The following is a 12,707-nucleotide window of genomic DNA, read 5'->3' as shown; positions in this document are numbered from 1 at the left end:
CGTATTTCTGAATAGTCACCAACTATGAGTCTCCCAAAGATCAGATTTTTCCCTAATATCTTTATGTCCTTCATATGGTACTGACGTGGAAGATATCACTATTTTCTTTGAATATTTCCTTAATCTAGTTTCGCAGTACCACCAATGAGTCATTTCCAGATATCACAGATGCTGCAGTTGGTTCAGATTCCCTTTAGCGATCCCGTTCTAGCTTAAGAAACTCGTAACAAACAACACAGCCTGTAACATTACATGTTTATGGTTAATTTAAATTTTTACAAGTTTTTTGCTTTAAAATTTTCACATATTAGTACTATATTTTCTGTAGATGTAAAGTAAAGTGTGCTACAATGGAGTTTGAAGTTCTTCGCATTGTATGTGAGTAATGTATGTAAAATACTACGTAAAGTGTTTATTACTGTAAATAATTTTCTGATGACATCTCGCATTTAAAAATATTTGTGTGTATAAATTGTTAATGTTGAGGTAAATTTGACAGTTTAAGAACTGGTCACGCCTAGGAACAATGTAAGAAATAGGCCTTCTGTAAACGCCAGTATGCTTGTATTTGAAATGGAAGTGGTTCTGGAAAGTCGAAAAGGTGGCAAGCGCAAATTGGCGCGCTACCCAGAGCAAGCGCGGAAAGTAAGCCACACAGTTGTAAGCAGCAGTGATTGAGGGAACACCTCTGTGGAGCAGGAGAAACTTTGCCTGCAAATTTGCACAAAAATGCCTCGGACGAAGACTGCAAATGGCTTACGGGACAGCTGCGAGTTGTTGAGCTACTGTATGTAAAATTGAACAGCCCCAAGAAGAGAAATTGAGCCCATACAGCAAGATACTTGCAGGCCATACTATGGGTAGTGTTGCCGTCATAATTGTTCGCCACACCCAAGCCTACAGCCACCAGATAAGATTTTGTTTTGTATTTTTACTTTTGTACAACGTGAACCATTAATTTAAACTGTGTATTAATAATCATTCTTGAACTTTAAAGGAACTGGTTCATCCTGTTATTTCATCCTAACCATACACCTATATAGAGTTTGTTCCTGGTGTTTGATTAACCCGAGTATCCTGTTTTACAGACTTTTGAAGTGCCAAGTTAATATAAAGAGTTACCATTTAAATAGTTTTTGTGTAAATAATAACAAAGCTTTCTCAACTATTGCAAAACGCTATAGTAAAAATTTGCTTACGTAAACTTCAATCAAAGTGAAGCCAAGTTATTAGAATGTGTTAAATAACTATACAGAATTACTTCAAAGAGTAATATCTTTTGAAAGTAAATTCCAGTAAGAAAGAGGTTTTCTTCAAGTTAAATATACAGTATAAAAAGTGTGTGCTTTAGTATCTAAGTATTTTAGTATTTAAATTTGTTGATTATGGAAAGTGCTTTTCTAAAGGTCCCCTGGCCAATTTTTTAGGTTCCTTGAATTTATCACAGGGCTTTTTTCTCTTTTCCAAGCGCAATGTATAAGGTTGTAGTCGAGCATTGTTTAAGAGGAGTAATATTTATTTGAAGAGCCAAATTAAACAGTAGCAAGAAAGTGGGCACAATTCAAACTCCTGCTTTTCCAGTACTTAATTGTTTAATTGCCTGGATAGGCTGGCGGCCGTCAGTACATGTTTTAAACCACTAAATGAACTTTGAACTGAGTTGTCCTAGATTCAGTGTAATATTATTCATACTGCATTTCTATCTAACTGGTGGGTAAGATCTTAGGAAAAGAAGTGAATAGTCTGATTTACTTATCCATTAGACACAACACACGGTCAAATCCTGTAAAAAGGGTAACTTTATTGATTAGCTTTTCCTATAAACAGGACTATCCTCCCACAGTGTACTTTATTTAGAAACTAAACTAAATTTTAGTAAGAGGATTATAAGTGGGAATGTAGAGACAGGGTTTCTGTTATTTAGGTAAAAGCATATTAAATTCCAATAGTAGTGGTAGGGTTATAATCTCTACTTGAAACCTTGCCTACAAATTTTGTTAATCATATCTGTGAAGAAGACCCTATGAAACGGGATGTTATTCCAGAATTTTTCCACAATAAAACAACGCACATTTAACCTCAAGTGGTGAATTAACAGTGTGCGACCTGAGAATTGTATTGATTTTAGTAGCTGCTGTTCTCACAGTATCTCACAAATAACTGCAAATTCTCTTCGTTATAGTTCAAACTATTCTTAGTCATACCGTACAAGTTTTAAGGGAAACAGTGGGAAGAAAAACGAGGTCATTTGATTAGCTTGTTTTGAGAATCTGATGTAATATTGTTCATGTTCTACTACAACTGAACCACTGTTTGTCCACATTATATGTGTTTTTCGGTATCTCACTGAGAAACGGTTTCAGTACGGAGAAAGCAAATTTCATGTCACCAGTGCGCTCATTTCAGAGATAGAACGGCAGATTATGGTATAAGAACCTATACTTCAAAACTGAACCATTGTAATTACCGTAAAGAAAGATGGTTCAAAGAGCAGAATGAGATAACAGGGGAAGAATAACAAACTCGTTTGTTTAGATCCGCCATTGTTAAAATATTATATGCACACTAAATAGATGTTTGAAGAGTGTAGACGAGAAAATTAATTAGGATATTTCTGACAGAGCGGAAGTAGGTGTAAAGAAACGGAAAAAAGTTTTTTCTGGTAGATGTAAGTCCATAATATATTGCACGCGAACTTGTTACGACCAGTATGAAATCAACAATAATGTTGTCTACATAACATTTCACACGCCAGAGAGTTTCTTGGAGAAACGAATAAATACGCTGTCCTTGGTCACTCTATGAAAAAATAATGCCTAACCTAAGAATATTGCTTATAATATCGCGATTGAAGGGTCGTGAATATTTTGAGTTCAAGCTAAAAATACAAAATCCATCAAACATGATGATTTTCTTTTTGCAAGAAGTACCGTTTTCTACTGTTGTATCTCTTGTAACAAGACTGAAAACGTTGTTGCTAAAGTCGACAAGAGTTCCCATTACTCTTGGTTCATTGATTTCGGGTCTACAGTTGCATCAGGATAGAAGATTTAGTTAACTGTGATGAAACCAATTTACGAGACATCTCTTGACGACTATCTACGATTTAAATTATTTTTCAAATGTATGGATGCATGTATCGTCTAATAGTACAATCAATGAGGCGTTCTGTCCCATGATTTTCTCTTCGCTTTTAACTTTGCAGAGGATTATATTCGTTTATACTACGAAAAGTGTCTGTATTATGGCACCTTCATGCGCCTGAAGTGCAGACTTTGGCATTGCTGTAAACATGTCGTAGGTTCCTCCACTTGTTTTGACCAGTATTTTCTACAATACTGGGATGTTTAGACATCATGAAGCCAAGTCCCCGAAAATCATTTCCATCTATTACATACTCGTAAATTTAGTAATGAATGCTTTATTTTTTTACCACTTTTAGGAGATGTGTTTTAATCATTTGTACAGGTGGTGTGTATAACAGTAGTGAAAAGAGCCATATAACATCGCACTCATTTTATTTCTTTCAACAATGCTGACAATATTTCTCAAAATTTGAGTAGTCCTTGCTAATTATCAGTTCTCATTGTTTCATGTAATCATTGTGTAATGGTAATAGCTGTTCCATAGGGTATGTATGTCCTTAATATTTATTGATGATGTAGCTAAACCACCAGACACTGGTTGAAAGTATAATTTTCAGTTGTAGGATAACACTAAACACGTATAGTCAATGAATAAAAAGTTGTCATTTAGAATTTTTGTGGAGATTGCTTCCAGATATCCAAAACTCACACTGCCTTTGTTATTCTAGCAGATACTGTCTTACTCCCTGCAAGATTTCTCTTCCCTGATAGAAAGTGTTTTGTGTATCACTTGTTTGCATTTGATATCTTACATAAAGTTGATGAAATACTGAGCTATGGAATCTTTAGTATAAGCCATACAAATACAACTAGATATTTATATTTTCCTGGAGCTACAAATTCGGTCTTGACTAATGTTCAGGTAGTGAAGTATGTATCTGTTATTCACGCAATAATTACAGTCGACAATAACAATGGTATTTCTTACTATGATGATCAGTCAATTAAGTGTTCTTAGTCATTGTAGACAGCAAACCTAGAGTATATCATAACAATTAAATTTAAAAGGCACATAGCTTACAATAGTAAATGAAAAGAAAACTTATTGAGTAACAGCTGTACCAACGCATGTGCTCTAGAAGGCCAAAGCCAAAAGCCAATCTTAAATACAGTTATATATACAGGAAACTGGAAGATATAGAAAGGAAGAAAGCACAATAATATGTAACTACAACAGAAGAAGAACCAATTATCATAAAAAATCAATAAATATTCCAACCGTTAAGATATGGATACTTTACATATCAACTATGACTAGCAAAGCTACAAAAATAAAACTCATAGAAGTAAAGATTTAAAAATTAACAATTTTTGAATTTATAATTCCATTCATATGATTCAAACCATGTGGTACTTGTAGAAAGTTTTAAAAGCAAATAGTGACAATGTGATATGAATACTGAAAATATTTACCAAATCTCAAAATATAAACACACAGTTTTAACGACGTAAATTAAACATAAAATGCTTACTGGGTGCTGAAGAGAAGTATCTGAATGAGGCATATTACAGTGAATGTTAATAAACTGAAGATACTCCTTCTTTAAAGAATATCAACAAAGATAATACTCTCTTGAATAAATCCTCCATGTGGTTAAAAATAATTGCAGCATTATTTCTTCAAAAAGGACTGAATTTGGTTCCTGAAACCCTGTGGAAATCATTGCAATATTTTTATATCTCTTTGAAGACCTTCCAAAATACAGCTTGTTAGGTTTCAGGAGTGCACAGAAAGTGCAACTTACTAAATATGAGATCAAAACTATATGTAAGAAACGACCTATTAACTAAAATTTCTGTGATATATGTGAATCATGTAACGCCGAATGTCACAATTTTATCTACACAAATGAAGTTTTGCAGAGTTAAATGATAACTAATTGACTTTTTGGCTGACTAATCACTTACAGGAGTCCATAATATTTGGTAGCTATATGAATGTGCAAAAAGAATCAGTTTCTTAGACATAAATAGGTACACATAGCAACTTTTTAGTGCAGTATTGAATGTAATGCTTTCCCTTGAATATGTAATGTATCTTTTTTAAACACTTAAGATTGCCACAATGGTGGTTAGTTACATTGAACAACCATGAAGGAAAACGACTTTAATCTGGATGTGAAACTAGATGCATTTGAAACTGGACCACACCCAAAACTAGGAGGTTCAATAAAGCAGATTTTTAAAATACAGCATTGTGGAATGATGTCTTTTCTCAGATTTAGTGTGACGCTACCTAGAAGAGCCCCCCATGAACCATGGACCTTGCCGTTGGTGGGGAGGCTTGCGTGCCTCAGCGATACAGATAGCCGTACCGTAGGTACAACCACAACGGAGGGGTATCTGTTGAGAGACCAGACAAACGTGTAGTTCCTGAAGAGGGGCAGCAGCCTTTTCAGTAGTTGCAGGGGCAACAGTCTGGATGATTGACTGATCTGGCCTTGTAACAATAACCAAAACGGCCTTGCTGTGCTGGTACTGCGAACGGCTGAAAGCAAGGGGAAACTACGGCCGTAATTTTTCCCGAGGGCATGCAGCTTTACTGTATGGTTAAATGATGATGGCGTCTTCTTGGGTAAAGTATTCCGGAGGTAAAATAGTCCCCCATTCGGATCTCCGGGCGCGGACTACTCAAGAGGATGTCATTACCAGGAGAAAGAAAACTGGCGTTCTACGGATCGGAGCGTGGAATGTCAGATCCCTTAATCAGGCAGGTAGGTTAGAAAATTTAAAAAGGGAAATGGATAGGTTAAAGTTAGATATAGTGGGTATTAGTAAAGTTCGGTGGCAGGAGGAACAAGACTTCTGGTCAGGTGATTACAGGGTTATAAACACAAAGTCAAATAGGGGTAATGCAGGAGTAGGTTTAATAATGAATAGGAAAATAGGAATGCGGGTAAGCTACTACAAACAGCACAGTGAACGCATTATTGTGGCCAAGATAGATACGAAGCCCACACCTACTACAGTAGTACAAGTTTATATGCCAACTAGCTCTGCAGATGACGAAGAAATTGAAGAAATGTATGATGAAATAAAAGAAATTATTCAGATAGTGAAGGGAGACGAAAATTTAATAGTCATGGGTGACTGGAATTCGAGTGTAGGAAAAGGGAGAGAAGGAAACATAGTAGGTGAATATGGATTGGGGCTAAGAAATGAAAGAGGAAGCCGCCTGGTAGAATTTTGCACAGAGCACAACTTAATCATAGCTAACACTTGGTTTAAGAATCATGATAGAAGGTTGTATACATGGAAGAACCCTGGAGATACTAAAAGGTGTCAGATAGATTATATAATGGTAAGACAGAGATTTAGGAACCAGGTTTTAAATTGTAAGACATTTCCAGGGGCAGATGTGGACTCTGACCACAATCTATTGGTTATGACCTGTAGATTAAAACTGAAGAAACTGCAAAAAGGTGGGAATTTAAGGAGATGGGACCTGGATAAACTGAAAGAACCAGAGGTTGTACAGAGTTTCAGGGAGAGCATAAGGGAACAATTGACAGGAATGGGGGAAAGAAATACAGTAGAAGAAGAATGGGTAGCTTTGAGGGATGAAGTAGTGAAGGCAGCAGAGGATCAAGTAGGTAAAAAGACGAGGGCTAGTAGAAATCCTTGGGTAACAGAAGAAATATTGAATTTAATTGATGAAAGGAGAAAATATAAAAATGCAGTAAATGAAGCAGGCAAAAAGGAATACAAACGTCTCAAAAATGAGATCGACAGGAAGTGCAGAATGGCTAAGCAGGGATGGCTAGAGGACAAATGTAAGGATGTAGAGGCTTATCTCACTAGGGGTAAGATAGATACAGCCTACAGGAAAATTAAAGAGACCTTTGGAGATAAGAGAACCACTTGTATGAACATCAAGAGCTCAGATGGAAACCCAGTTCTAAGCAAAGAAGGGAAAGCAGAAAGGTGGAAGGAGTATATAGAGGGTCTATACAAGGGCGATGTACTTGAGGGCAATTTTATGGAAATGGAAGAGGATGTAGATGAAGATGAAATGGGAGATACGATACTGCGTGAAGAGTTTGACAGAGCACTGAAAGACCTGAGTCGAAACAAGGCCCCCGGAGTAGACAACATTCCAGTAGAACTAATGACGGCCTTGGGAGAGCCAGTCCTGACAAAACTCTACCATCTGGTGAGCAAGATGTATGAAACAGGCGAAATACCCTCAGACTTCAAGAAGAATATAATAATTCCAATCCCAAAGAAAGCAGGTGTTGACAGATGTGAAAATTACCGAACAATCAGTTTAATAAGCCACAGCTGCAAAATACTAACACGAATTCTTTACAGGCGAATGGAAAAACTAGTAGAAGCCGACCTCGGGGAAGATCAGTTTGGATTCCGTAGAAATACTGGAACACGTGAGGCAATACTGACCCTACGACTTATCTTAGAAGAAAGATTAAGGAAGGGCAAACCTACGTTTCTAGCATTTGTAGACTTAGAGAAAGCTTTTGACAATGTTGACTGGAATACTCTCTTTCAAATTCTAAAGGTGGCAGGGGTAAAATACAGGGAGCGAAAGGCTATTTACAATTTGTACAGAAACCAGATGGCAGTTATAAGAGTCGAGGGGCATGAGAGGGAAGCAGCGGTTGGGAAGGAAGTGAGACAGGATTGTAGCCTCTCCCCAATGTTATTCAATCTGTATATTGAGCAAGCAGTAAAGGAAACAAAAGAAAAATTTGGAGTAGGTATTAAAATCCATGGAGAAGAAATAAAAACTTTGAGGTTCGCCGATGACATTGTAATTCTGTCAGAGACAGCAAAGGACTTGGAAGAACAGTTGAATGGAATGGACAGTGTCTTGAATGGAGGATATAAGATGAACATCAACAAAAGCAAAACGAGGATAATGGAATGTAGCAGAATTAAGTCGGGTGATGCTGAGGGTATTAGATTAGGAAATGAGACACTTAAAGTAGTAAAGGAGTTTTGCTATTTGGGGAGCAAAATAACTGATGACGGTCGAAGTAGAGAGGATATAAAATGTAGACTGGCAATGGCAAGGAAAGCGTTTCTGAAGAAGAGAAATTTTTTAACTTCGAGTATAGATTTAAGTGTCAGGAAGTCATTTCTGAAAGTATTTGTATGGAGTGTAGCCATGTATGGAAGTGAAACATGGACGGTAAATAGTTTGGACAAGAAGAGAATAGAAGCTTTTGAAATGTGGTGCTACAGAAGAATGCTGAAGATTAGATGGGTAGATCACATAACTAATGAGGAAGTATTGAATAGGATTGGGGAGAAGAGAATTTTGTGGCACAACTTGACCAGAAGAAGGGATCGGTTGGTAGGACATGTTCTGAGGCATCAAGGGATCACCAATTTAGTATTGGAAGGCAGCGTGGAGGGTAAAAATCGTAGGGGGAGACCAAGAGATGAATGCACTAAGCAGATTCAGAAGGATGTAGGTTGCAGTAGGTACTGGGAGATGAAGAAGCTTGCACAGGATAGAGTAGCATGGAGAGCTGCATCAAACCAGTCTCAGGACTGAAGACAACAACAACAACAACAACAACCTAGAAGAGAAAAAGGATTATCTAGTCTCATGAAATGTTCTTCCCATATTGACACATTTTTATGTTTGACAAAACCTCAACCATCCAATTCTTTGATGTAGATTGCAGTTTCAGAGAAAAGCGTAGTTATGATACACAAAAGTGAGCTTTATAAGTTTGTGGGATCTCTACATTTATGAGAACTATAATTATGGATTACTTTTTTGTAGGTAGAGTGGAACCTAATCTCTTAAACTGTGGCGCTGTGTGAGATAGAAAATTTTTGAATTGGAGTTCCTACAAGGTAATTGCTCTTGCTGACTTTTATTAATGTATGTGGTACTAATACATGGTACTCATTTTGAAAGCGCTGGTAGACAGCTCTATGGCAGTCTTAATTAGTGAGAGAAGCTTGACAGTACATTTTCGCTCTTGAAGATAAAGTCTTCTCAGGTTATCAGACCTAAAGACAGCAAGTAGGATGCCACAGAACGACACCTTGACTCAGCTGATAACCTGAGAAGACTTCATCATCCACATTCGGCGAGAAAGTCTCAATTACCACATTTTCATTCTTGTGAAGTTTTCTCAACAACTGTCAGTCTCAATTTTTTTTAAAAAAAGGTGTACTTGTGTGTGTTACATAAGGGATTAAAGTTAAATCTACTAGTCCCATTTCGAATGTATTGTGATGCAAAAATTGCAGAATTTTTGGGTTGAGGCTGAAGTTCCAATAACTTAGAAGTACTTAGATTTAACAAAAATATTGCCACTATGTAATAACATGTGTTCAACAATTGGTAAGAAAATAAAAATTTTACATGTAACTTATTCATCTACAGAGTGATTTAAATTTCCTCAGTTATTATGAAGCATGTGTATCAGTGAACACTTATTTAATTCGTATCAGCGCCTTATCACAGGCTCATATCCACTACATCCTAACTACACAGATACTCTCTCACATTGGTGGCGACTAGTATTTTAGAGGTAGATGAGATTACTGGTTTTGGTACTTATAGGATAATACACTGCGATGAAAATAATTTGAGATTGATTATGTTGTTGTTATAAAATTAATTTTTATTAAATTTACAAAAAAAGATAAACGCAGCATTTATTGCATTCAAGGATGAAAAGACTTTACCGTATCTAATCAAAAACGGTTTACTTATTTGCGAGGCGATTTGAAAGGCACATCCCCTATTTTAAATAACTGAGTATACAATACGAGATTAATTATTTTGCAGTATATCCAGGATTTCCTTGATGGTGCAAAAAACGGCGTGATTTACTTCAGCCTTGGTACTAACGTGAACGGTAGTGCAATGCCCGAGCACAAACGAATTGCATTCTTGGAAGCTTTTATGCAGTTACCACAGCGGGTACTTTGGAAGTGGGAGGTGGACAGCCTGCCTGGACAGCCGGAGAACGTTATGATAGCCAAGTGGCTGCCCCAGCAGGACGTCTTGGGTAAGCTTCTGTTCAGTGCACCAATTCTTGTAGGTGCAACACTGTAAAAGCTATTTGTCCTACCTCACTTTTCACTTTTCCAGCACATCCAAACATTCGTCTGTTCATTACCCAGGGAGGACTTCAGAGCATGAATGAAGCAAGTTATTTTGCAATACCCCTGATAGGAATTCCCTTTATTGCGGACCAGCAACAGAATGTGGCTAAGATGGTACAATCTGGTATTGGCTACCAGCTGCTGTTCAGAGATGTCACTACTGATACCATTCTGAAAGCCATTCACACAGTTCTTGGAAACGACAGGTAGGAACAGAAATATTAAATTTCATTTATGTTATCAAAGGAACAAACAGACAGATACTTCATTCCTCCTCCAGTTGGAGTATTGCTTACTCCTGTATTGCTTACTCCTATTGATGTGTATGTCACCAAAAGGTGAGCCAGAATTTTATCTCTTTCGTTTAGCCTAGTCAAAACAATATTTAAAAATAACAGGCGTTTTCTTAATTAACTTTCACGAGATATGTCTTTGTTTTAGACATACAATGGGGAATTTCTGTTGGTGAACTTTATTTCCTCACACAGATTACTGTCTTATGGTGATAATTTCCTCCCCCTCTTTGTTATTATATTTAAAAACAGTATTTTCCATGTCGACTGTAGAAAGTTTTTGGTAGTGGACACTGACTTTTGTTTTTATTCATATACACCTACTTTTTCATTAACTATGTTTAGCTGCTTTTTACACTATTCTTTTGTAGCTATTCGGAATTGCTGTTTGTAGCCTATGATTATCTGTCCTCTTTTACGACAGCTATAGAGAAAACATGAAGCGGTTCTCAGCAGTATTCCGTGAGCACCAGGAGAGGTCTATGGACACTGCCGTGTGGTGGATCGAGTACGTGATACGTCACAAGGGTGCTCCGCACATGCGCAGTGCAGCCCTCGACATGAGTTGGTGGCAGCTGCTGCTGCTCGACGTGATTGGGTTCGTTGTTGCAATGGCGTCCATCGTGGTCTACGTGCTGTTCAAGGCAGTCACCTACTGCAAAAGACTTTTGGCTGTTAATCTGAAGCAGAAGACTGCGTGAAGCTACTTTTGTAGGTGTCTACAGTCGTTCTATAGATTGAACATGAGAAGAAAGAGGTGAGAAAGAAGTTTTTGTGATAATTTATCAACTTTACCGTCAGACACCTTGTTCGTACATGATACTCCAATAAAAAACAAATACCCCTGCTGTGCAGGTGACTGGAACATAATTATTTTCATTCATTAAAGGACGATATTATGTATAAAATAAACGTATTTTGTTTCACATTGTTTTAGTTTCAATGGAATTTGCACTGTTATACATTACGGAGACTGGAGACTGAATTATACTCACATCATATTTAATTTACTAGTGCATTTATCTATTTCTCTCTGTGTGTGTTGTGTGTGGGTGTATGTGTGTGTGAGAGAGAGAGAGTATTTATGTGTATGTGTGTGACAGTTGCTTCAATTTCTTGGCTGTTGCTGTTTTCATATATTAACTCTGCCTTACGTATATGAAACTAGTCTTAATATTCATCGATGTCACTGTTGTCGGCAACACAAATTTTGGTAGTATTGATGGTGACACTGATGTTATTAATAAGACACACAATTATTTCAAAATATACACCTGAATATAGTTCCTAGAAATGACGGTAGTGGAATATTGCAACACCAACTGCAACACTAACTTTGCCTCCATGACAGTCACCATCGATCTGTATAAAACAGTAATTATTCAGTGATCTAGATCCAATCTAAATACGGGTATGCCTGTGTACTGTGTATGATCCCAGGATGGCATTCGAAAGAACCTGGTGAAAGTTTGTACTAGTAATATCAGCCGGCCAGAGTGGTCGAGCGGTTCTAGGCGCTTCAGTCTGGAACCGCGAGACCGCTACGGTCGCAGGTTCGAATCCTGCCTCGGCATAGATGTGTGTGATGTCCTTAGGTTACTTAGGTTTAAGTAGTTCTACGTTCTAAGTGACTGATGACCTCAGATGTTAAGTCCCATAGTGCTCAGAGCCATTTGAACCATCAGTAATATCAGAAGAGGCACAGTGGCAAATAGGCTTTGCTGATCGCCATCTGAGGCTAAGATGTTAGATTACTACCCACAAAAGATAAAAATCAGAGTTCCTCACTAAACGCCACTGTCAGCTTAAATGACCGAGGATTGTCATCTCAGTGTAACCCTTGTGACACTTCAGTCTGAATAGAGCTCCTAGGTGATGTGTTTCACTTCGAGCGCGCGGACGCTCGTCTGATTCGCAGGAGTCGTTAGAAGTTAATACATGTCTACATATGTGAAGTGTAAACCAGTGAATGTACAACAGAGCACCATGAACCAAATTAAAAAGTCACTGAGACAATTGTGGTGATGTATTGGTTGCCTGTGGAAATGAAGTACTTAATTAATTAACAGGCGGGAAATGAATCAGTAACGACTTTTTACAATAATTGTAATAACATCTACACTAACCGAGCCACAGAGAAGATCGGCCTATGAAATGAAAGCACTCGTTGAAACAA

At 37.4% G+C, this 12,707-nt stretch overlaps 1 protein-coding gene across 1 annotated transcript in view; it reads left to right on the top strand.

Moving 5' to 3' along the window:
- LOC126176269 (UDP-glycosyltransferase UGT5-like) overlaps positions 1-11,232 on the top strand; it is a gene marked incomplete at its 5' end in the record, with an annotated part of 49,779 nt that extends 38,547 nt beyond the window's left edge. Inside the window, 3 exons of the mRNA XM_049923417.1 lie at positions 9,928-10,141; positions 10,225-10,444; positions 10,956-11,232. Coding sequence (XP_049779374.1) covers positions 9,928-10,141; positions 10,225-10,444; positions 10,956-11,232 — 711 coding nt within the window. The remainder of the gene's footprint in view (positions 1-9,927; positions 10,142-10,224; positions 10,445-10,955) is intronic.
- Positions 11,233-12,707: the final 1,475 nt, after the last annotated feature.

The sequence above is a fragment of the Schistocerca cancellata genome, chromosome 3, assembly GCF_023864275.1.
Source record: "Schistocerca cancellata isolate TAMUIC-IGC-003103 chromosome 3, iqSchCanc2.1, whole genome shotgun sequence".
NCBI classification, from domain to species: Eukaryota; Metazoa; Arthropoda; class Insecta; order Orthoptera; family Acrididae; genus Schistocerca; species Schistocerca cancellata.
The sequence above is the reverse complement of the archived record's forward strand: the minus strand, read 5'-3'. Positions and strand labels throughout refer to the sequence as shown.